General features: G+C 41.2%; 10 protein-coding genes and 1 non-coding gene across 11 annotated transcripts; 4 read left to right on the forward strand and 7 right to left on the reverse strand.

Annotated features, from left to right (window-relative positions):
- Positions 1 to 583: 583 nt before the first annotated feature.
- V1516DRAFT_696503 (glycoside hydrolase superfamily) lies at positions 584 to 2,155 on the reverse strand (the record flags this gene model as incomplete). Its single annotated transcript, XM_066924039.1, has 2 exons — positions 584 to 1,787; positions 1,953 to 2,155. 2 exons carry the CDS (start codon positions 2,153 to 2,155, stop codon positions 584 to 586), a joined length of 1,407 nt encoding a protein of 468 aa, XP_066775999.1.
- A 3,201-nt stretch (positions 2,156 to 5,356) lies between these two features.
- V1516DRAFT_t61 lies at positions 5,357 to 5,473 on the reverse strand. The gene has a single exon. It is a non-coding gene; the product is annotated as a tRNA-Arg (tRNA).
- A 1,192-nt stretch (positions 5,474 to 6,665) lies between these two features.
- Positions 6,666 to 7,473, forward strand: V1516DRAFT_677921 (HSP20-like chaperone). Its single transcript, XM_066922671.1, has one exon. It carries the CDS (start codon positions 6,740 to 6,742, stop codon positions 7,337 to 7,339), a length of 600 nt encoding a protein of 199 aa, XP_066776000.1. The 5' UTR covers positions 6,666 to 6,739; the 3' UTR covers positions 7,340 to 7,473.
- Positions 7,175 to 8,597, reverse strand: V1516DRAFT_677922 (beta-lactamase-like protein). The gene has a single exon (XM_066922672.1). The coding sequence runs from the start codon at positions 8,525 to 8,527 to the stop codon at positions 7,508 to 7,510; it is 1,020 nt and encodes a 339-aa protein (XP_066776001.1). The 5' UTR covers positions 8,528 to 8,597; the 3' UTR covers positions 7,175 to 7,507.
- A 136-nt stretch (positions 8,598 to 8,733) lies between these two features.
- V1516DRAFT_677924 (peptidase M16C associated-domain-containing protein) lies at positions 8,734 to 12,394 on the reverse strand. Its single transcript, XM_066922673.1, has 3 exons — positions 11,613 to 12,394; positions 11,349 to 11,560; positions 8,734 to 11,295 (listed from the first exon to the last, which is right to left on the reverse strand). Exons 1-3 carry the CDS (start codon positions 12,016 to 12,018, stop codon positions 8,809 to 8,811), a joined length of 3,105 nt encoding a protein of 1,034 aa, XP_066776002.1. The 5' UTR covers positions 12,019 to 12,394; the 3' UTR covers positions 8,734 to 8,808.
- On the forward strand, positions 12,081 to 13,029 carry V1516DRAFT_677927 (uncharacterized protein). Its single transcript, XM_066922674.1, has 3 exons — positions 12,081 to 12,289; positions 12,344 to 12,383; positions 12,430 to 13,029. The coding sequence occupies exons 1-3, from the start codon at positions 12,211 to 12,213 to the stop codon at positions 12,956 to 12,958; spliced, it is 648 nt and encodes a 215-aa protein (XP_066776003.1). The 5' UTR covers positions 12,081 to 12,210; the 3' UTR covers positions 12,959 to 13,029.
- V1516DRAFT_677928 (thioredoxin-like protein) lies at positions 12,973 to 13,810 on the reverse strand. Its single transcript, XM_066922675.1, has 3 exons — positions 13,781 to 13,810; positions 13,546 to 13,732; positions 12,973 to 13,494 (listed from the first exon to the last, which is right to left on the reverse strand). Exons 2-3 carry the CDS (start codon positions 13,579 to 13,581, stop codon positions 13,027 to 13,029), a joined length of 504 nt encoding a protein of 167 aa, XP_066776004.1. The 5' UTR covers positions 13,582 to 13,732; positions 13,781 to 13,810; the 3' UTR covers positions 12,973 to 13,026.
- V1516DRAFT_677931 (uncharacterized protein) lies at positions 13,763 to 16,567 on the forward strand. The gene has a single exon (XM_066922676.1). It carries the CDS (start codon positions 14,102 to 14,104, stop codon positions 16,322 to 16,324), a length of 2,223 nt encoding a protein of 740 aa, XP_066776005.1. The 5' UTR covers positions 13,763 to 14,101; the 3' UTR covers positions 16,325 to 16,567.
- Positions 16,568 to 17,025: 458 nt separating this feature from the next.
- On the forward strand, positions 17,026 to 18,226 carry V1516DRAFT_677934 (WD40-repeat-containing domain protein). The gene is made up of 2 exons (XM_066922677.1): positions 17,026 to 17,323; positions 17,373 to 18,226. Exons 1-2 carry the CDS (start codon positions 17,123 to 17,125, stop codon positions 18,078 to 18,080), a joined length of 909 nt encoding a protein of 302 aa, XP_066776006.1. The 5' UTR covers positions 17,026 to 17,122; the 3' UTR covers positions 18,081 to 18,226.
- On the reverse strand, positions 18,136 to 19,109 carry V1516DRAFT_677939 (acyl-CoA N-acyltransferase). Its single transcript, XM_066922678.1, has 4 exons — positions 18,726 to 19,109; positions 18,574 to 18,676; positions 18,464 to 18,520; positions 18,136 to 18,409 (listed from the first exon to the last, which is right to left on the reverse strand). Exons 1-4 carry the CDS (start codon positions 19,012 to 19,014, stop codon positions 18,271 to 18,273), a joined length of 588 nt encoding a protein of 195 aa, XP_066776007.1. The 5' UTR covers positions 19,015 to 19,109; the 3' UTR covers positions 18,136 to 18,270.
- Positions 19,110 to 19,137: 28 nt separating this feature from the next.
- V1516DRAFT_677941 (uncharacterized protein) lies at positions 19,138 to 21,071 on the reverse strand. Its single transcript, XM_066922679.1, has one exon. It carries the CDS (start codon positions 21,033 to 21,035, stop codon positions 19,248 to 19,250), a length of 1,788 nt encoding a protein of 595 aa, XP_066776008.1. The 5' UTR covers positions 21,036 to 21,071; the 3' UTR covers positions 19,138 to 19,247.
- Between the last annotated feature and the right edge of the window lie 948 nt (positions 21,072 to 22,019).

The following is a 22,019-nucleotide window of genomic DNA, read 5'->3' on the forward strand; positions in this document are numbered from 1 at the left end:
TTATTTATTAATGATGCCATGAGTCATTTTTAAATAATTGCGTTGTTGTATCTCCCTGTCGACCTGATGACCTGGTGAAATGAGGGCATCGAGCTGAGAACAGCGAACAACTCAGGGTTTGAAACTAGTAACTTCTCTAGTAGGGGATCATTCCCTTTCTTGGCTTGCTTGCGCCTTATGCCACGTATTTCGTCGAGATTACAGTTGAATTAGCATCTCGAATTGGTTCGTTAATGGAACTGATTAACCGTCAGCCTGTGTGTAATACCCACCATTGACGTCAAGTCCCGTTCAGTCATGCGTATCATCTTGAAATACAAAGCAGTACTGGACTAGTGATTGCTTGGAGCGTGCCAGTTCATGTATTTCCTCGCTTTCCTCGCATGATAACAGTGAGCCACGTAAGCAATTCATTGAACAGATATTATCGCGGGCGAGATCTGTATTACATAATTTGCAAGTTCAGTTAAAAATAATATTTTCTATATATTATAGAGCAGATCCCAAACGCCAGCCCAAAATTCAAAATACAAACAAATCCTCAGAACCAAAATATTTACATCATAATACCATAAAAGCTAACTCAGCTACATTGGCTCGAATACTCCCGATTATCTAATGGCTGAGGAATCCATCCCTGCTCGACACCGTTGGTAAAGTCCCAATTGCCTGGCCCTTGGAAAGTCCAGAAGAACCACCCAGCTGCATTAGATTCATACGCATCCATTTGAGCCTCCACAAATTTTCGGACAAACGAGCTAACGTCTGTTGACCATGTTGACTGGTCATCTGAAACACACGAGCATCCATCAGAATCACAAGAAGTTCCTGCAAACGACGAACCATCGGAATTGAAACAAACATCAATTGCAGCAGACCATTCACCGACATATATAGGAAGATAGCTGTTAGCAGTGGCCAGAGCTTCTCCCTTTGTGCAGACCGCGGCCAAGTGTTCATCGGCGTCCATAGTCGTGATATCCTGCTGACCATTTTCAGCTGCCGAAACTGCATCGCTAAATACATGATAGACATGTGTATCCAGGCCGATAGCACCTCGGTCCCCAGACACATTAAGATCAGTCGGAAGTGATTCCCACGTGCTATAATCAGTGAACCCATCATGCATGATAATCTGGAGATCTTGATTATCTGTCAATGACCCTATAACGCTGTTATAGGCGTCCAAATAAAACTGCTTAGTCGTATCGACGCTTGAGTTACCCCAAGTAATTGGTTCATTAACCAACTCAAGCGCGATAACTGTATCTGCATATGTAGAACCGGAATATTTTGCAGCCATTGTGTTAAGAACGCTGATCGTACTCTGCAGGTTGTCTGTTCCCACTTGCCATTCGGCAGACCCACTGTGACCAGAATTGTCGTATCCATTCTGCGATCCTGGTACACCGTGCAAGTCAACCCACACCTTCATCCCATTAGATTGTGCCCAACCAATAGCTTGATCAAGATAATCTGCTGCTCCTTGAACATAGGGTGTGGAATCGTCGTCCAAGAATGCCCAATAGCCAATCGGAATACGGAGCGTATTGAGCCCATACGATGCGAGTGCAACGACATTATCCTCAGTAAACCATGAAGACCAGTGAGATTGCAGGGCAGCCAAAGCTCCATCACCTAACGCTTCACTGAAAGTCCATTCGTCAGTCGCATTCGGAGCGAGCGCCCATAGATCCGAATCTCCAAGCCACTCCTCAAGAATAAGCCAACCGCCAACATTAATGCCTCGAATAACTGAAGAAGATGAAGAAGTCGCAGCCGATGAGCTGGTTGTAGACGTTGTTGCAGCAATTTCTTCCGTAGTTGAAGGGGAAGTGGTGGATGCAACAGCCAAAACACTGGAAGTGGTAGCCGCAAGATAATCAACAGAAGTTGCAGATGTTAGGCCAGTATCGACAGAAGTTGCTACAGCACCAGTGTCAAGAGAAGACGTTGCTTCGATGCTGTCAACATCCGCCGCCGTAGAGGAAACCGGTGTTCCATCAGCATAAACATATGCAGTCACAAAAGCTGTTGTGACAATTTCCGCAGCAGCATCAGGTACTGGGACAGGAAGCGCGGTCGTAACACTGGACAGAGCAGAAAGGAGCGCAATGCTTGTAACCAATCGAGACGTTAATTGCGCGATTTTCATAATGATATACAAGGCAAAACAGTGCTGCTCAAAGAAAACAAATAGAACGTCTCAAGGATAGACTGATTAAGGAAAGCAAGAGGTAAGTACCAGTCGGCGGGTACTGTGACGGTTCACCTGAAGGAACCACAGATTGCAAAGGAATGTTAATAAAAGGAACGTTTTAAGACAATTGTCTTCCGGAGGCAGAGTATGCAGGAAAGAGCCTGATGAGTTATAGTGAAACTGTTCAGGGAGTGGTGACTGTGGACATGGTCGAAGGCAAGGATTATATATTTTTGAGGCCTGCCAGCCTCTTGCGTGGCGCGCGAGAAGCTGAGAAAACATGAGCTCGAAAAAAAAGAACCAAGAAAAAGTTAAAGAACGCTAAGAGAAAAAAACAATGGCAAAGGTACGTATCAGACTGAGCTGGAAAGGCGACCTTGTGAGCCAAAAAAACTGATCGCAACAGCTATTGAGGGACAATCACAAGCGCACCACTTGTCCACGCACACGCGGAGGCGTGCCCAGCCACGGGCAACGAACAGGGGCAACTAGATTATCCGAGAGATTTGCGTGCAGACACATGACGTTACACGATATTTCCCTGTCTGCATTCACATATACACGTATTAACGGTGTGTTTCACTGAGGCTAGTGAGGCAAATCCGCCAGGGGACGAGAACACGTAAGTTGCGCTACTGCAGGAGCCCAGCCATACAACACTCCCAGTACAGCCACCGGCACAGCCACTTCCCGTTCTACGCGGTGTTTGAGTCTTGATCGCCGCACATCTTTCCAGCCTTGCCATACTAGAAGTTCAATTAAATCTGATGCGAGATCAATTAGCCAGCGATCATTACTGGATAAAGTAAATTGATCTTCTGGATCTTCTGATCGTCGTCATTTGATTGCGTTGATATTAGAATAGGGGTGGCCTTCAACTAAATAGGGATGATCTTGGTGCTGGCAGCGGAAAGCTTCACTGCTTCTGGTTCTTCAGCAACGGCACCTTCTTCTGCCCTCGGGAAGAAAACACGCTAGCGGCACTCGTCCACACAGTCGAGAAATCCAGGGCCCCACTTGCAGCTCTAAGTGTTGTCCGCTCAGACTAGACCAATGCCCTTTTTGTGCTTCCAGATGTGACATCGCTTCGTTAGGTCTAGCCAGCTGATATTCCGTGCTAGCTAGTAACCTGCCTTTTCCCATTATGAAAACCTCTAGGCTTGGTTAGGCCAGCCGCTCTTCCACTTTCCCTGTTCCAAGCAAGCTAAAGGTCCCTTACTAGTGTTTTAGAGTTCCCCTTACTGACTGTTTTACATACGGCAGGCCGTGCGTGTGGCAGAATTTCTCTCCGGGACGCGACTCTGCGTGTGGGCGTTGTTCAAGACCTAGCTAGCAACAGGATTCACAACCACACAAACAGGTAACTTCATACGCAGACTATCGCAAAAACCAATTCGCATCTGGGATCTTTTGTGCGCTCCTTTTTGCACGCTTCTTTTTGCACGCTTGTCTCCGTTCACCCAGCTATCAGGATCAAAGTCCCAGAGAAGTTAGTTGCGGGCCAAGGCCATGTGTGACAGTGAACGCTTCTACGCTCTTTCGATTCTACTGTAAGAATTCAGACCTGTCACGACAGTCTCGGATGTGGAATTTCCATCTGGAATTTCTTATCTTTCAATGGCGTTGATCGATCTAGTTTCTGGTGGTTCCTCTTCACATCCTCCCCTGTTCCCCCTGTGTCTCAGTTTATGACCACCAGCGCTAGTATTTCTCTCTCTTTCTTCCAGCCTGCCTTCCCCCTTTCTCAACCCTTTTAAAGTTTAATTCCGCTCAACCGTGTTCCTTTCCCCTACTGATTTCTGCCTACATCTCTCCTACTATATTATCCGTTCTTATGTGGGACCCTGCATTTATATGATATCAATTAACTCATCCACTCTCCCTGGTCGCCTATCTTTCTGGTCATTGATCAATATATTCATTTTGAGTTGCTCATTATTACCGGCCATCGGTCACTTACTACCAGCTCGTCTATGCTCGAGCATCCGTAGTACGTAATATATTTCTCTTTGGCCACTTTATTCGTACGTTGTCGATCTACGTCCGTCTGGACCATGAATGAACTGTCAGCCCTGAAATGCCTTGCTGCTTTATTCTTCAGCCTTGCGGCTATAGACGAGGTTCTAGAGTATCACCCAATCTATTCCGTTCTGATGATCCTAATAGCCGCTTCATGTTGAGCTACTTCTTTGGAACTAAAAATCAGTCATAGGGTCGGTCGAATTCATAGCAGGGACAAGCTGGTTAAGCAGTTGTTATTTTCTGTATAAATTAATCACCACTCTTGGATAAAAATACGCCGTTGTCAGTTTGCCGCGTTGGTTTCCTTCCGAAACTCCTTGCTGTTTCTAACCGTCCACTGTATTTGGTTGTAGCTCGATTTTGTAATCATCATATTTCCGTTATCTCGATACAGAACAACTCACTCACTCGATGTACGCGCACGACATTAAATCTGCTCTCCTACTAGAACATGTTTGTAACGAATGTTCTACAATTGCAAATTTTGCTATTCCGACAATAGCCTATATCTGTGCAATGATATAGACTTGATCAAATATACTTCATTTTTGGAATTCTCAAGAACAGCTTTGAAAATTGGTTTCTTTAGCAGTTCGATAAATCCTATCGAAATCTTCGCACTGTAATAGATTTTGAGGGTATTTTTCTGATCCAATTAAATCGCCGTATATCACGTGTCTGTGCGTTTGCCCCATAAGGCTTGACTGAGGACAGCTTACTGGGAAGTTCTACGGGGGTTGGAAGTTCCTAGCTGTTATTTTTTATAAAGTTCGCTTCTTTAGATTTGAAAACTGAAAACTGAAGAGATATTTAATCGCCATGTCATAGAGTTATGCGAAATCAGGTTAATAACATTTTATGGAGTTCTAAAGAAACAGTAGTTCACCTAAATTGAATCTTGCTTGCCTGGTCTTTGAGATAAGTTCGAAAGAAATAAGTTCGAAAGAAATCATCTCAAAATATGTAATCGCTATAGTAGCTTTATATATTTTGCCGATCTAATTCTAACAGAAGTTTACTTAAAAATAATTTTTGTTGCCCAAGCACTAACAATATTCTTCAACTCGAGCAAAATAAAGTATTAGCAATTAGCCATCAAAAATTAAAAAATAGAATTTGCAATCAGAGAAGTTCCTTCCCCGCCAGGGATCGAACCTGGAATCTCCCGCTCACAATCCATGAAGCCAGCTAATAAATTAGATAGCTCTATTGAAATCGTAGGCGGACGCCTTGCCATTGGGCCACAAGGAACTGCATGCTGGTATTTTTCCATTCAACTAAGAACAAACAGTGATATGAAATTAGGGACTAATCAGTCCTGCTCCTCTGAACGAAACGTCGGAATTAATTCTACAGAGATTAAAATCACTATTTAATTTAAGCTTGCCAATCTTATTTATCTCAATGTCATTTCCATATTTTCTTGAGCTATGATCATAATTTATTTGTACAAATCTCTTTAAGTTTTTACACTATTTTTCTGTTCGAATGATTTATCAAAAATTTCATTTTATTCCAGATGTTCTGGTTTCTACGTTCTTTACTAATTCGGATAATTGAAAGTTTCATATTCAGTAGGTTGTTCTCTCAAATTTTCTCATTGCATGTTACATAAAGACATAAAAAGCTTCATTTGGATGAAATAGAATATTTCGTTATTACTTGCCTCGCTCAGCAAATTACATTTTGGCATGGCATTATTATATAATATACAACTCAAAGCTTCTGTGCACAATAGTACGATAAATGAGTTTTAACATTTCAGTTGCGGTCATACCTAGTAGAAAGCACAGAACCCCGTCAGATTTTCTCCAGTTAAGCTACTATGGGCTCACTTAGTACTGCGGTGGGAGACCACGCTGGAATCGTGAGTGCTGCAATTTTTAATTTTTGATCTGATTTTTTCTACATAAATACACCTCAACTTATCGTCGTCAAAGTGTGAACGAGATTTGCTTTATGTTTCAAAGGAAATACTTGTTAATTGGTTTTGTTGAACAAACCTACTATTGGATTGTTGCAATTCGATATTGAGTCGTTACATAATCATAGTACAAAACTCAATGAATATGGAAAAGAGTTATATTTCGAAATTGGCAGCATCAGTGGAAGTTGTTTCACATTTTATTCTTGAGAATCGCTTTTAATGCGACTGAATCACTAGATTATATATTTAAGAGCATCCATTGCAACAAAGTGCATCTAACAAATCCTCTAAGCTGAACAAAATTGATGAGACAATTGGGACCAACCTACAAAAGCCACGAAAATTCTAGAATGTAAGCGAATATGCTGGAGAATTAGATCTGAAGTCCCAACCTACGACAATTTTCCTAATTCGGCAAGTTCTACAGATCTCGAGACTTTACGAGAATAATCGATGACGACGTTTGTGAACCAGACTGGCAATATAAATTGGCTCAATATCTCCCTCTATCTCTCATCTTTCTTCATATTAAACAATTTTCAAACCAAATCAAATCAAGTTCAATTACTGTACTGACAATTCTATTAATCATGTCACTTTCACGATTCTTTTCCACCCCAGCTACCAGGGAACTGTTGTATCCTACTTCACGCATGTTTCGCATGTTTGATGATCCGTTCTTCTCAGCTCCCTTGTCGCAGCAGTTAGCTTCCTCTCCATTTGCTTCTACTCTATCTAGCACAAAGACTCCTTCGTTTGATGTCAAAGAAACAGAGAGTGAATATGTCCTTGAGGGAGAAGTTCCTGGAGTCGACAAAAAGAACATTAACCTCGAATTTGTTGATCCCCAGACACTGTCTGTTAAAGGTTACGTCGAACAATCGAAAGAGTATTCTAGTTCTCCTATGGAAGAACCTGAGAATCCAGTCGATTCAACTGCGGACAGCCAGACATCTGAGACCGCAGTAACTGCAAAGCCTGAAGGCGCAGTTTCTTCAGTGAGTGAGAAGGCTTCTGGTACTTATTGGGCCTCGGAACGTATTTACGGCTCCTTTTCTCGCGCATTCAGATTTCCAACTCCAGTGGACTCTGAAAACGTTGCAGCATCGCTGAAAAATGGGATTCTTCATGTGAAGGTTCCCAAAATTAAGGAAACTCCTGTGAAGAAGATCGAGATTGCCTCTGAATGAAGCTAAGCTAACCGATAATATGACTTCAAATTTAATTCACTTGCTTTTTCATTGAAATTGATTTTATGATCATGGTGGACGGGGAGTTTCGGTTGATGTTCTAGTTAGTTATAATTCGATTCATTTATATCTATCAAGCTTCGAAATTTTTCGAATAAAGTATAGTCGTTAGTCCGTAAGGACTGCATATGAAGGTAACGACGGAGCAGTCTCAGGATCAGGCTTGGGTGGTAATTCCCAATTTGTCTTGAAATGCTTAATGGCTGCTTCAAGTTTCTCATCAATGCATAAAAAGCCGACGTTTCTCTTGGCATTCATGTAGATTCCCACATTAAGCTTTCGCATATAAATGCGTTCTGTTAATGTAGACTTTCCATTCAGCGTGTCCCAATAACAATCAATTGCTTCTTGAAGTAGGATCTCCGTGTCAGCAGTATCGGTAACGTGACCAGCAGCTGTGGTGACACGAATTCCTAATGACGTGAGCTCAGTATTTTTAGCTTTTATATATTCGAGTAAAAATTCCATAGATTTAATGTATTCAACCATATCGGACGTATCGATGATATAAATTGGAATTGTTTCATACAGGGAATCCCCCGTGAACAATACGTGCTCATTGATATCATACAGTGCGATCTCATCTGGGGTATGACCAGGAGTCAGTAGCGCTTCCAGTCCAAGATCAACCCCATTATAGCTTAAACGTTCATTGTGTTGAAGCCAGTGAGTCACTTCGAACTTAGGCGTTTCCATGCCAATTGCACAACAGAGCGAATGGCAGCCGAGATCATGAAGAACATAGTCCTTATCATTTCCAGAGACATAAATCTCAGAATCATCCGTGAATTCCGTTATTCCACCAATATGGTCGTAATGTGAGTGTGTAATAAATACAAGCCATTTTTTGTTGAGAGTTTTACCCTCAGGGTCAGAATAAGCTAGCTGGCCGTTCTTCGCCAAATGTGCCTCGATAAATGGACGAATGTTCTTACTCTGAACGGTTGGGTTTCGGCAGTAATTAGGGCCACTGCCGGTATCGACCAGGACCAATACTGTCTCGTAAACTTTGACATAGATAAATGGCAAATCGTTAAATGAATCGTGCTGAACAACCTTGTAGGTACTGTGGTTCAGTTGTTCAAACGTGTAGCAGGAGCTCTGCTGGGTGATCGAAATGTCGACCATTTTCGCTGCTGTTGGACGTCAATTTGAAAATTCCACTTAATAGCAGCTGCTTACTGTTATATTAATCGACTGTCTGAGCTACTTGCTGCCAGATCTTCTTTGTTTATGTAGTCCACTGCGAGCAAGGACAATCGGCTCTCAGTATCTACACGTGATATTGTCTGGAAGTTATCACCTTAACAGGAAATTTTTATCAGAAGCATAGACTGTTGAAACTTTGGTCGACACGATTTATTTCCACTATATACATATAAACAAAGCTTGGAGATCTTTATCCTGCTTTACATACTATCTGAAAGAATTTCGCGTTTTGCATCTTCCATGGAGCCTTCAACGCTAGAGTTAACAACTGTCCAACCATTAGTCTCGTTGGCCCACTCTGGCGCCTCTCCAAGCACGGCAACTTGATAGCTCCTGAGTCCACCAGTCAGATATTTTTCCGCTACTCCGCGGATATCGTCAAGTCCGACTGAGAGCAATTGTTCACGACGTGTTTGACGCATATCATCGCTGATTCCATTCAAAAATGGAATCATACCTTCGCTCTCTACACTCTGGGGTGCATCGATTCCTTGGAAAATGCTAAGCTTTGCTTCTTCGAGGTCCCTAGTAGTCCAGCTATTCTGAATAGCCCATTCTCCAGCTCTATCAATAGTTCGTAAAGTATTTTCTGGATTAGGGTCGCGATACGAGTAATATCCAAAAATTCCACTCGCTCCATTATATGATGCTCCCCCACCGTATGCCCCGCCTTTTTCACGAATCTCGGAATGTAAATATTTGTGAGAAAGCATATTCGCGAGAACTTGCAGCGAAGATCCATCCTTGTTTGTATAGGGAACGCCTCGGACACATGCACCACTGTAAGATACCTGGAACGGCATTGTATACCAAGTTTTTGATGTCTTTCCTGTGTTACTCGTGAAGTTAAATTGGTTCGCAGTAGCTGAGCCAACCAAATTGCCAGCCGTGATTTCTTTCAGAGTCGCAAGTTCGGTTGCAAATCTCGTCAGTAATAATTCATTCTCCCTAACTGCATTTTCACCACATATTACAGCAATTTGCATTCCAGAAGTAGATAGAACGAATTCAGAAATTTGGCGAAGCTTTGCCGAAATTAGAAGAAGTGAAGCATCATCATAGCCATCTAACCTTGCAATAAATTGAACTTGCTCGATTCCAGATAACGACTCACTGAGACTTCCAGAAGCCGTTAAGGTGGACGCTGCTGCATTTCGCGCGTAGGCATGTCCATTACTGGCAATTTGATCAGCTGCCCCAGAAGCCATCTGACGTAATAGTGGACGCAGCTTTTCCGTATTCTCAAAATTCGTTTCGACTAATAAGATGCGAATTAATCTAAGCAAATCAGACACATCTTTATCTAACGAATATCCGCTGATTCCCAAAGAAAGGTTCCAGGCATCAATATCATTGGGATCAGAACGAACTTGAACCCCTGTAGAAATACCTCCGGTCTTCAATTTTATTTCGTCTTCTAAATCAGCCATGCTTTGGGAGTGTGTACCCATGTTAGTGAGACATTCTGCGAACAGAGGTAAATAAATATGTAAGTCCTTTGGTAAATCCTTCAAAGAGATCAGCGAACGGAAATAAGTCAAACCATTCGTAGGTGTAATTCTCCATTGAACGGGAATTTTAGCATCGGGCAGTGCAGAAATCGTTGTATGGTCTAATTCAACTCGCTTCAGTTCTCTAGGAATATCTTGAATGTGTAATGTAGGCAAGCACGACAAATCTTCTTTCTCTTCTTGCTTTTTCAGTAATTCTAGTCCAACACTAGTTAGTTCATCTTTTTCTTGAGCTGAATATTCCGAAAGCTTTTTTGCCAATCGTTCTTGTTCATTCAGAACTAAGCTTTCACCGTAAGAAGCCGATGGGGACATTGTAAAACAAAAAACAGGTTTGTCTTGAAGCAAAAAGCATTCAATATAATTCTCTAAAAATCTCGGCTTCTTAAGATCTTCTCTAAATCGAGAAATTATATTATTCCATTCAAGCATATCCATGGGATCTACCTTGTTGAACCAGCCAGATGTCAATCCATATAATAAATTCATACCAAAATTAGCAACCTTATGTTTTCTGGATAATTCTGTTTGATGCAAAATGGCTTCGACTCGATTCAAATCAAGCCCATCATCAAATGTTTGCTGAAGAGTAGTTCTTATAGTCTGTTCAACTAGTTGTAAATTATTGGTGGCGACGCCTTGAACACCAACAGAAAAAATATTTACAGGGGAGCTGGTATCGAGGCCTGTATTCGGAGAAAATTCTGTTCCGATATCGGATTCAATAAGTGCTTGATAGAGAGGTGAGGAGTGTCCATCAGTTAACAGTGAAGTCAGCACTCGCAAGCAGAATGTTTCGTAGACGTCAGTAGTAGGTCCCATAAACCACGTCATGCTAGTTTTATGTTGACGAGAAGGATCAGATAATGGATCGATAGGACCTTCTTCGACCACACGGATAGTGTCACTCAACGAAATTGGATACTTGACTTCAAGATCAGGTTTCTTTGGCTCAAATCGAGAAAACTCATGATCAAGCTCCGTCAAATGATCCTCGAGAGGAAAGTTACCATAAGTGAAAACTTTCGCATTTGAAGGATGATAATTTTTCGCATGGAACTCTTGAAGCTGAGAATAAGTCAGATCAGTGATATTGCTTGGATCACCACCACTATTATTCAAACTCGGATATATGCTTTCCTGGAATCTAATATAAAATAGATACGATGTGTCAGACTAGATATATGTTAGCATGTGGTATAAAGAAATAACCTGCAGAGGAAACAAACCATTTGTCCCTTCATTTCGTTGTAGACCACTCCCTTGAACTCGAATGGGCTGGTCTCGTCCCTCGGATCAGCATGCTCGATTCGCCATCCTTCCTGAGCAAAATCCAAGTTCTTGAGTAGAGGATGTAAAGTTGCGTCCAGATACACATTCCGTAGATTCCCGAAATCGACTTTATTTGTAGTCGCAAAAGGATAGAAAGTATAATCGCTTGCTGACTTTGTTAGCTCTTCAAGTCATCGTAACGTAGGTAGAGGAAAACGCACCAGTCATGGCGTTCATAAAATTAGCCAGGGATCTATTAAGCATCTTAAAAAAAGGATCTCTAACATTATATCGTTCAGATCCACATAGCGTTGTATGTTCCAAAATATGAGGAACACCTGTTGCATCAGGCGGATTTGTCTTAAATGCAATCGAAAACACATTGTTGTCGTCATCTTTCGCTACATGAAGATGCTCTGCTCCTGAATAGTCATGTTTCAGATGCACAGCTACCATTTCTAGTTCTGGAATCGTTTTGGTTTTAGTCACAGTGAAGCCATTGATCTGCTGGCCTGGTAAATAGTTCTTTTCGAGTGTCGCCAAGCTGGCAAACTGTCGACTAGAACAGACCAATTGTACAGGGTGAATACCCCTAATAAGACGAGCCTGAGTAAAATGAGAATACATTATGAAACTGGATTCTCGTGTCGTTTTAGTTCGCAAAATTTGGTAGATTATATGAAATATCGAGTGGTTCCAGCACAGAGAGATCTTTTTGCCCCTCGTACATAATTATCTCCCAGCTAACTTGAATAACCGAGCTTTCAACCAAAATTACAATCTAGGCTCGACAGTTAAGTTCAGAGGAATAAAAATAGTATGGTCTATTATTTCACATCCAAGCGTGAAGATACACCCCGAGAGGTGGAGCTTTATATGGGCAAGCACAAGGAAGAAAGTAAGTTCCTGCCGGAAGACCAAGTGATATTGCCATATATTGATGAATAGCCAGACGAAGATCTTATAAAATACGGACTTGAGACCGACGTTTGGTAAGTTTGAATTACGCAGGGACAATAAATAGGCATTAATATCCAGGTTCCATGTCGACAATCTGTCATCTGCTCACGTCTATCTACGATTGGTTCCCGGAGAATTATGGGATGACCTTCCTACTGGATTATTGGAAGATTGTGCTCAGCTTACCAAAGCAAATTCTATTGAGGGCAATAAAAGGGATAATATAACTGTGATATATACACCATGGTCTAATTTGCGAAAAACAAATGGCATGGCCATTGGACAAGTTGGGTTTAAGAAGGACAAGCTAGTGAAGAAGGTCCACATACCTTGCCGAATAAACGGAATAGTTAATCGCTTAAACAAAACTAAAAAGGAGTCATTTCCTGATCTTCAGGGTGAAAAAATACAATATGAAAAAGAACGCGCCAGGCTGCAGAGAAAACAGCAGCAAGAGGCTCTGAGAAAGGAAAAACTAGAGGCAGAAGCTAGAAAGCGGGAGAAATATGAGCGAGAACATGCTTACGAAGATTTATTTTCTGAGGAGAATTTAAACAAAAATAGCAACCAGAATAGGTCTGAAGATTGGGAAGACGATTTCTGGTGATTATCTGCACGAAATTCAAAGAAAAAAGTTATATTATTATTTTATGTACAGAAATAAAGTAGTGTAATTCATTTGGTTGTAAAGTTGTCTACTTCATCTTTAACAAGGGCATTAGCCTTATCTAATAGTTCCGTGAGCTCACCGGATCTGTGCATTGAGATCAAGATATCGCAACCTCCGACAAATTCGCCATTGACGTAAAGCTGGGGAATTGTAGGCCAGTCGCTGTATTCTTTAATCCCGGAGCGGAGCTCATCGTCCTCGAGAACATTAAACGCGGCAAATTTATCAGGATCGACACCTTCAAGACCAAGAATTTGAATGCTAGCGCGAGAAAATCCACATTGAGGAAATTCTGGAGTGCCCTTCATAAACAAGACCACCGGACAGGACTGCACAGCGCTGTCAATAGCCGACCGAGCCTCATCAGAAAGATATCTGGCCTGCTGAAGCTGCAACAAACGGATAGAATTCGGCAAGAAGGCTTTTCTACTGAATCCATTGCGAGCAGATACCGTGGCCATGAGTGCTTGTGCCTGAAGGCGATTAGTAATAACTAACTGATATATGAATTTAATAGCACTCACACGCGCAACACCATAAAATGACCGAGCAAAAGACATTTCCAAAAATCTGAAATAATATAAAGTAGAGTTATACTGAGTCTCAGCAGTAAATACAGATAGTGATGAGTAAATCGATCAAATTTTGTTTGTATGATTTGCCCAGTGGAGTGCAAGGACGGGAGTTAAGACTGCATGTCGGGAAAGAAGGCTAGAATATTAGAGTTTTCCCATAACACGCCGTAAAACTAGCATTTACCTAAGAAATTAAATAATAATATCAAAGTCATTTCAAACATACTGTGGACTTAATTTACCGAATTATCCATTAGGATAGAAATAATTCGAAATAGCTCTATGATTACATAATCATATTTTCAGAGCCTTGGATTTGCTGAGAATATATACGCCGCAGCCATATCATTCTGGTAACATATGATGTCGCTTTTTATTTGTGATAACTTGGAACTGTACAGCATATCGCCTTATATATTGTAATTTCCTTGGTGCTTATTTTTTTGTGTTTCGTTGAATATCATTTCACTGTATATGATCTTTCGGGAGCCGCGAGCTCGTTAGAATGACAGGGATAATCCGTAGTCTGTCGTCAGACTATATTAGTGATCAAACACCGACACGGTCACAAAATCATCATGAGGGATCTCCATTTATGCTCAACAGTGGACATTTACATCGTTTAAACCCGGAATTATCTTCTCCTCTGTTATTTAGTCGGTCAGGAACTCGGTCGCGGAGTGACAGCCCCTTTGCGTTGACTCCCTATGTGACCAGGCCAGGCAAATCAAGTAGACTACGCTCTACTCTGAATATTTCTACACCGTCGCGGCCATGCAATGAAGATGAATCTGAAGAACCTTTTAAATCTTGGATTAAGAGCATCAAAACAAAGGCTAAGCGTGCTTTGGATGAAAACGAAAGAAGCGAAGAGGAATTCAGCTTATGGATCAAACGCGAGACTCGAATGGAACGAAAAAAATTCGAAATAAACCAACCAGATTCAATTAATTCGGTTGCTTTCAATGTTTTGGAAACCATTTTGAATGGTGAGAAGCTTAAGCGTGAAGAAGAACAATTAGAGCATCTGGAGAAAATGCAAAATTTGGACCGCTTGAAACGACAAAGAATTTTGGACTTTGATCCATCTGAATCTACTGCTTTTATTCCATTTAGTCAAGTGAATCAGGAAGAAGAGAATAACAGTTTTTCACCGCCAATCGAATCAATCGATCATTCTACAAGGGAGCTAGCAAATCAATCTCACAAGCAAAATGATTCACCCAGCAAATCTAACCAGTTTGAAGAACCTTCGGGACTCAATGCCGCCCTTGCCATGACTCCGGCAAACATTCAAGCCGTCGTTCCTGATTTATCTAATATTCTTGTTACCTACTCTGATCCAGCTCTATCTAATACATTTTCTACGCCTGCAGATTCGCGATCACAAGAATTATTTTCTGGCACACTTCCTATTGATCCTGACCTGATGACTTCCTCTCGAATACCATTCGAGTTACCTCCCGAATTACCAAAGCAACCTGAATATGCTCTTTTGGATCTTGGAAGAACCGTATCGGAAGCAGAATCTGCGAACAATCACCGAGTGATTTCAGAAAATGGAGATGGTCAATTTTCGACTGCCAATGTGACAATAACCGATTACGCTCCTGCTGAAGAACCAGACCATATTATCAATGATCAGTTTTCTGGAAATATCGAAGAAGAAGTAGCTGAAAATGTCTATGAGAGTTACGAAGAGGAATATAGCGAAGATTACGATGAAGAAGCTGAAAAATCTATATATCAAGATAACAAGCAAGATCGAACTGATGAAGAATATTCGGAGCAAAACGACTTGCAATCTGCTTCCCTTATTGAAGACAGTCTTGATCTAGCGGAGAGTGCTGATGAAAATGAAGTATATACTGCACAGTCCCGATTTACAGGCAAAAGTCATCCAATGTATAATACAGCATTTGCGCATCATGATGTGAATGATGAAGAAGCCGAAGTTTCGGAAGGAGGATATGAGGGTTCACAGTCAGAGTCAGACAGTAGATCGTTGGATCAGGAGATGCAAACTCCACCAACAGACGAAAAATCTGAGAGTGAGGAGGGTTTTGAAACGTCACAGTCTGAATCAGTGTCTGAATCAGTGTCTGAATCCGAACAAGTAGAAAATGAAATTATTGAACTCTCGAGCGATGACATCGAACCGGCCCCGGAAGAGCATTATACTTCAGATTCTGATGAATCTCAGCATAGTTCGAATGAGGACCATCAATCTAAATATCCTGCTTCTAAATGGTCTACTACAAGCTCCACTCGGCCTAAGTCATTATTGAATTCTACTCGTCGGGTAAATAGGTATTCCGATGAATACACGGATGCAGAAGAAGATTCACATGAATCTCAGCAGGAGGGGTACGACGATTTGGAAGAACACAGCGACTCCGACCTTCATAGTGATGAGGATGAAGACGAAGTAGACGACGAAGAAGAATATCAAAATCAGTTTCAAGATGATGACGCTGATGATTCTTCAGAACAGAAGGAAGAATTTCAAAAGGAGCTGGAAGTTGCTTTATCTGAAGCAGGTATCACGATCGAGTCATTGCAATCTGATTTATCTGGACATGATAGTGATACGAATAATGACGATGCCGGAGATCCTTTGATTGAGGAAGAACCTCAGAGTCCTTTAGTCCATGAATCTGATTCTGATCCAGATAGCCATTTTCCTGAAGAAGACGATGACTATGAGACCCAGAAACCGTCTTTGTAATTCGTTGTACGATATGCTTGTATAATAATTACCTTATCCTGTTTAAGTCAAGTGTAACATTATCTATTATGAGAAGTCAGTAAATTGGCGAAATGGGAGAAATCAGCTCAGATTTTTAGTCAACATAATTGCAGCCAGTACTTTCAGTATCTTCGAGACCAGACTAGGCTTCCAGAGTCAATCAATACTAAAACTCATGATGTTTATGATATAAATGTATCCTCAAGCCAATGATAAATATTCCATGGATAAATGACATAGAACAATCCCAGAAATGAGAACAGATGCTCGACTTGACGGTACATGCCTAGCTGAACACAACCAATCAAACCATTGAACTTCATTATTCAATATATGCAGATGGAAATCCAAGCTGTAAGTAAATATAATGACAGCTATATGACAACAAAGCGCAAGTATCCATCATGGTTATAGGCGCATTGGAAACTCTAGCTTGTTCTGAGGAAACAAAGTTGAAACTGTTTTCTGACCTTTTACCGTAGCATCACTGCTGATTTTAGAGTTTTTGTCTGACAGAACGCACCTTGATATAAATCGATAAACATCCTGTATGAATCATTAGATCGGAACAATAACCAGTAATACTAATCATATTAACGCCAGCTCCAATTGCAACTGTACATGATCGGAACATCTCTGCTAGAAGCTCAATGAGGCGAGCATGAACACGTGATTGCGGGGCTGGCTTGAGAAGATTTAACTGACTGGGTGAAAGAACATTTATGTTAATATCGTAGTTACGAGTAGGAGAGATATTCTCCAAAAAATCGATCTAAAATGTCGGTGATTCTAGCTTCTGCCGGCTATGATCACACAATTCGGTTCTGGGAAGCACTGTCGGGGATCTGTCAGCGGACGATTCAGCACCCTGAATCGCAAGTCAATCGATTAGCGATCACACCTGACAAACATTATCTGGCAGCGGCAGGACAGACTACAGTCAAGTTGTATGACATCCGAGGAAATAACCCAAATCCGGTATGGCAAGTTTTGGGATCGGTATCGTTTGATATACTGATTATGTCAGGTTACCACGTTCGAGGGCCACACAAACAATATTACAGGGATAGGATTTCAATCTGATGGAAAGTGGATGGTGACTTCGTCTGAAGATGGAACCGTCAAAGTGTGGGATATGAGGACTCCCATGGTTCAACGCGACTATCGACATCGAGTTCCAGTTAATGACGTTGTGATACATCCGAATCAAGGCGAATTGATCAGCTGCGATGAAGGTGGAAATGTTAGGATATGGGATCTTGGAGAAAATTCTTGCACACATCAGTTGATCCCTCAGGAAGATACACCCGTACGGTCTGTATCTGTTGCTGTTGATGGTTCGATGCTTGTCGCAGGAAATAATAAGGGAAATTGCTATGTCTGGAAAATGGTAAATGGGGAAGATACAACGTCTGTGATTCCAGTAACGAAGTTTAGAGCCCATGCGAAGTATATCACCCGCGTCTTACTTTCCCCGGACGCAAAGCATTTGGCTACTTGTTCTGCAGATCATACGGCGCGCATTTGGTCGACTGATTCTTTCGGACTAGAAATGAATTTGGCTAGTCACCAGCGTTGGGTATGGGATTGTGCATTTAGTGCCGATTCTGCTTATTTGGTAACTGCATGCTCTGATCACTACGCCCGATTATGGGAGCTAGGAACAGGCCAGATCATCAGACAATATAATGGCCACCACAAGGGTGCTGTTTGCGTTGCTTTGAATGATGTGTAAGTTTCAGTTCCAATTTCAGTTAGTTTTTTTCGCATGGTGTTTTGGGCGTTATAAAGTACTTGTTTGCATATTCTATTGCTAGTATTCTTATAATAATAAACTTTTTCCATGAGCGTGGAACCGAATACTGCTGCTCTGAAAATCCATATGCAGTATAAAGAGTTAGTTTACATGAAAGATCAAACTTTTATCAAGCGTAATTTTCCTGAGTCAATTGTAATTCTTTACTAATTTCGCCCAGTTTCAAATTAGCGACCGCTTCGACTAGTAAATTTGGATCCTCAGTATCAAATATTGCATCCACATCATCTAATTCGTCCAAATTTTTCCTGCACGTCAAAGTTAGTATTGAACCGGTGTGCGACTAATATGAGCAAACGTACTTCATTGCATATGCGTCTTCCCCATCGCCGTAATATGATTTCTCGATGTTTTCGACGCTGCTTGAGTTAGCAGATGGTTCTAATTTCAAATTCCTGAATCAGAAACATACTCGAACTTTAATGTGTTTTTATATAAATGTAAAGCCGCCCGATTGCTCTTTCGCACATGTAGACTAACATATTTTGCACTATAGCATTCAGCCATACTTCGCACTAAATTTATATAAATGATCTGCTCTAGAACAATACGTATAATACATACATGATTGCTGCATAAGCTTGCCAGCCAATCCCATTCTTCGATAAGTTCTCATGACCGACAGACTAGTAATATGACCGTGAGGAATGCCATCTTCTGGATCTTCCTCCATCTTTGCTAGAACATAGCCAACAATTTTTGTTCCGGTCGAGTCGATTGCAACATATGACGCTTGTGGCCAGGTCAAAGCATGATATAGATAATATTTTAAAGCGTAATTTTCAGGCAAATTCGAGATATTTGCGTTTTGCATTCCGGGGATATCGCTCACTTTTGCTTGTCTGATATCCATATTGAGGCACGGTTGACCGCAACTATGACAACCTAAGTTGCTTACAATAGTTAATATATATTATTAAGTTACGTTCAATAACCTTTCGAGATTCTCGTTATTTAAATTAAAGAAGCGACCTTCCTGTCTTTTAACTAAATTTCATAGGTGACTCTCGTCACATGACGAAGTCCTGGATTCTGTACACGGCGCAACTCAGCCTTATTACATTAACGTCATTGAGTACAATGAAACTACCAAATAGTACTACAGCATGGACAGCAAAGACAACTACCTCTTTCAGATGAACTGATGTACTTGCGCTCAAAATTGTACACTCGGTGCGAGTGCCAATTGTGGGTCTCAGGTGACGAATGTATTTGGAAGTCAATGAATTCGAAGCTTTCATATAGTCCCATTTCAGCATTCGGTGCTTTATAACAATTACTAGCGTCAATTAGTAATTGTGTATAAGCAGTTACACCACAATCTTTGAATTCTCTCTCAGCGGATAAAAATTTCTCGTCGGTAACAGAAGTGCCTGACAAGTCAAGAACGAGTCGACTCAGACGTGGTGCTGCTAGTAGATGCGATAAAATAGTTTGTAACACGTCGTCGTCAGTGGCGGTCAGTGAACTTAAATCTAAATCCGTAATCGCTCTGTTGGTTTTTAAGAATTGTTCTATGAATAGTGAGAGTTCACTGGAACTAGTTAAAAACTGATTGCTTCCAATTAGTAAAGCTTTCAATCGAGGACAACTTGTTGAAGATATCAAGGCCTGAAGACTATGGAAGTTTACGCTCGAATTTGCTCGCAAGTTCAGCTCTACCAGTTTTTCGCACAAAATAGGTCTCTCTGGCATGTCAGATCCACTGGTAAAGAGCGGAAGAAAATTTGAATTCTCTAGACTTATTGCGACAGAGTCTTTCGGAAAAATTATGGCTCCGTCCGTGTTGACGGAAACAAATTCAAACTTCTCCAATTGCTTGTATATTGATAAATCGTAGTCGTCTCTGGATTCTGTTGTAGTCCACTTTAGAGCCAGTGACCGTAAAGCTAAAGTCTTGAGTTCAGGTGAGTTGGATAGAAATCCAGTAAGCGATTCGAAATCGAGCCGTTTTTTACTCTTACTGAAATATTCTTTGAAATAGCTATGGCTGTCTTGTAATTGGCTATAAATGTTTCCCCATTCATTGATTCGCAACTCCAGCAGATTTGGAAATATTGGTACTTCCACACGTGTAAGCATGGATGCGACTGAAGGAAGTTCTGAAATCTGCTGAGAATAAGGATTATCAAAAAACTTCAGAAACGTAAGACGTTTGAGCATTTTGTCTGAATTGGCCAGACTTGCAACAAATGGATGCATACAGGTTATCTTCAGCTCAATTGAAGAAACCCATTGCAAGACCTCAGACAGAAGCATTTCTTTCCAGCCATTCCAAATCCAATTATTCACTAGAAGATTTAAGTCACTTTCTTGATACCATACTGTCTTATCGGTCACAAATTGCAGAAAAGTTTTGAAAAATCCTTCATCAATTCCGGCATGGTATAGAACTCTGAGATCATTCGATAGCTTGGCCCTTGGAGGAACGCGATACAAAAAGTACCACGATACTTTCGGAATCAAATTCGCAGAGATGTCTTCATCTGGATTGCAGTCGTATAGAAATCGGGTATAAAGATAAAGACTGAAAATCCGTTCCAATGATATATACTTGTGTCCTACCGGCCGATCTCTGAAATTGGGCCATATCGAGTCGGTGTTTGCCCGCTCAGAAGGAGAAACCACACATAAGGCGCCCAGCGAATGAGCCAGAATTTTACGACCTTCAGCTAATCCTATCTGAGGAAATTTTGAGTGATCTATTCCACAGGTATACTCAAATAGATCAAACGAATGCGGATCATTATCTATATATTCTTTCCAAGCTCTACTGACTGCTCTCAGCTTCTGTCGTTCAAAATAGGTAATTTCTCCGTAAAACAAAATATCTGCAAACAATTCCGATGGTAGATATTCAAGTGGATCAACCATAATTTCTCACTTTCAATCAACACACCGTCTCCATTCTATGACATTAAATCAATATGCTGTTCTGACCAAGAGACCGCATCTTATCTGCTCTATCGCCGTTGGGAGTTTTATCACGTGAATTATAGCTCATCTCATTGCCTAACTGGGAACAGCCATCTTATTCCAGGTAAACATTAGCTTTTTACTGCCGCAGTTAATATGTGAAGAGGAACGAACAAGCTATCTGCGATTGATCTAATGATCTGACATTTTACAAGTTCCTAACAGAGGAGTTTAGTTTTGAATTCGTGTTCCACATATTTGAACTAATAGTTTATGCTGAGGAAACTTCAGAAATCCGCTTCTGGAGTGTCCGACGATGAGTGATTCGACGGAAGTTCCTAATACTCTGAATGGAGCTCTGCAGTATACCCCATTGGCATCTATAACTCCGGTGTCTTCAGGTGAGCTGGAGAGAATTAACTAAATATGAAGATTATACTTATTATTTGATTCTTAGTACTAAGTTTAATTGATGTTCCGTCGGTAGCTTTGCAATCGTCTAGATTTCAGTTACCAGAGCAGCAAAAAGTTCAATCAATAAATACGTACGAAATCCTGAACGTCCAAGCCCCGACTCCTACTGAGGCACATATGATTAAGGGCCATATTGATGGTCTGCGCGAATATTTAGATTCGCGCTATTCTTGGCCATTGTAAGCAAAGTGTTGACTTTGCCTTCCGTACTAACATTTAGATCAGAAGCGTAGGGACTCCAGAAGTTTTTAAGAACCTGCCCAGCAGTGGTGATCTAGCAACTTCAGTGCGAGAATTTGGTTTGAGTTCCTTTGCTGAACAGCTGTTGTACTCGGCAGATGTTCGTTTTAAAAGTATATTCTCTCCTAAGTTTCTATACGATTTTCTAACACGCATCTTAAATAGTCATGGATGACTCGGTCAGTTTACAGCATGACCGAGATCATCGAATCAACGCTCTTCCTCCAG

The sequence above is a fragment of the Lipomyces oligophaga genome (genome assembly GCF_038497815.1).
Source record: "Lipomyces oligophaga strain CBS 7107 unplaced genomic scaffold V1516scaffold_6, whole genome shotgun sequence".
In the NCBI taxonomy this organism is placed as follows: Eukaryota; Fungi; Ascomycota; class Lipomycetes; order Lipomycetales; family Lipomycetaceae; genus Lipomyces; species [Lipomyces] oligophaga.

What these genes read in the sequence shown, in the direction of transcription:
- V1516DRAFT_677928 (XM_066922675.1), bottom strand. Translation starts at nt 13,581, where the DNA reads ATGTCTTTTGCTCGGTCATTTTATGGTGTTGCGCGT. An exon ending in CATTTTATGGTGTTGCGCGT is followed by an intron (nt 13,495 to 13,545) that starts GTGAGTGCTATT and finishes AATCGCCTTCAG; the next exon opens with GCACAAGCACTCATGGCCAC.
- V1516DRAFT_677921 (XM_066922671.1), top strand. Translation starts at nt 6,740, where the DNA reads ATGTCACTTTCACGATTCTTTTCCACCCCAGCTACCAGGGAACTGTTG.
- V1516DRAFT_677939 (XM_066922678.1), bottom strand. Translation starts at nt 19,014, where the DNA reads ATGGATATCAGACAAGCAAAAGTGAGCGATATCCCCGGAATGCAAAAC. An exon ending in CAAGCTTATGCAGCAATCAT is followed by an intron (nt 18,677 to 18,725) that starts GTATGTATTATA and finishes ATATAAATTTAG; the next exon opens with TGCGAAGTATGGCTGAATGC. An exon ending in AAAAACACATTAAAGTTCGA is followed by an intron (nt 18,521 to 18,573) that starts GTATGTTTCTGA and finishes TAACTCAAGCAG; the next exon opens with CGTCGAAAACATCGAGAAAT.
- V1516DRAFT_677934 (XM_066922677.1), top strand. Translation starts at nt 17,123, where the DNA reads ATGTCGGTGATTCTAGCTTCTGCCGGCTATGATCACACAATTCGGTTC. An exon ending in GAGGAAATAACCCAAATCCG is followed by an intron (nt 17,324 to 17,372) that starts GTATGGCAAGTT and finishes TGATTATGTCAG; the next exon opens with GTTACCACGTTCGAGGGCCA.
- V1516DRAFT_677931 (XM_066922676.1), top strand. Translation starts at nt 14,102, where the DNA reads ATGACAGGGATAATCCGTAGTCTGTCGTCAGACTATATTAGTGATCAA.
- V1516DRAFT_677941 (XM_066922679.1), bottom strand. Translation starts at nt 21,035, where the DNA reads ATGGTTGATCCACTTGAATATCTACCATCGGAATTGTTTGCAGATATT.
- V1516DRAFT_677927 (XM_066922674.1), top strand. Translation starts at nt 12,211, where the DNA reads ATGGTCTATTATTTCACATCCAAGCGTGAAGATACACCCCGAGAGGTG. An exon ending in GGGCAAGCACAAGGAAGAAA is followed by an intron (nt 12,290 to 12,343) that starts GTAAGTTCCTGC and finishes ATGAATAGCCAG; the next exon opens with ACGAAGATCTTATAAAATAC. An exon ending in GGACTTGAGACCGACGTTTG is followed by an intron (nt 12,384 to 12,429) that starts GTAAGTTTGAAT and finishes ATTAATATCCAG; the next exon opens with GTTCCATGTCGACAATCTGT.
- V1516DRAFT_677922 (XM_066922672.1), bottom strand. Translation starts at nt 8,527, where the DNA reads ATGGTCGACATTTCGATCACCCAGCAGAGCTCCTGCTACACGTTTGAA.
- V1516DRAFT_677924 (XM_066922673.1), bottom strand. Translation starts at nt 12,018, where the DNA reads ATGTATTCTCATTTTACTCAGGCTCGTCTTATTAGGGGTATTCACCCT. An exon ending in TTTTATGAACGCCATGACTG is followed by an intron (nt 11,561 to 11,612) that starts GTGCGTTTTCCT and finishes TAACAAAGTCAG; the next exon opens with CAAGCGATTATACTTTCTAT. An exon ending in ACGAAATGAAGGGACAAATG is followed by an intron (nt 11,296 to 11,348) that starts GTTTGTTTCCTC and finishes ACATATATCTAG; the next exon opens with TCTGACACATCGTATCTATT.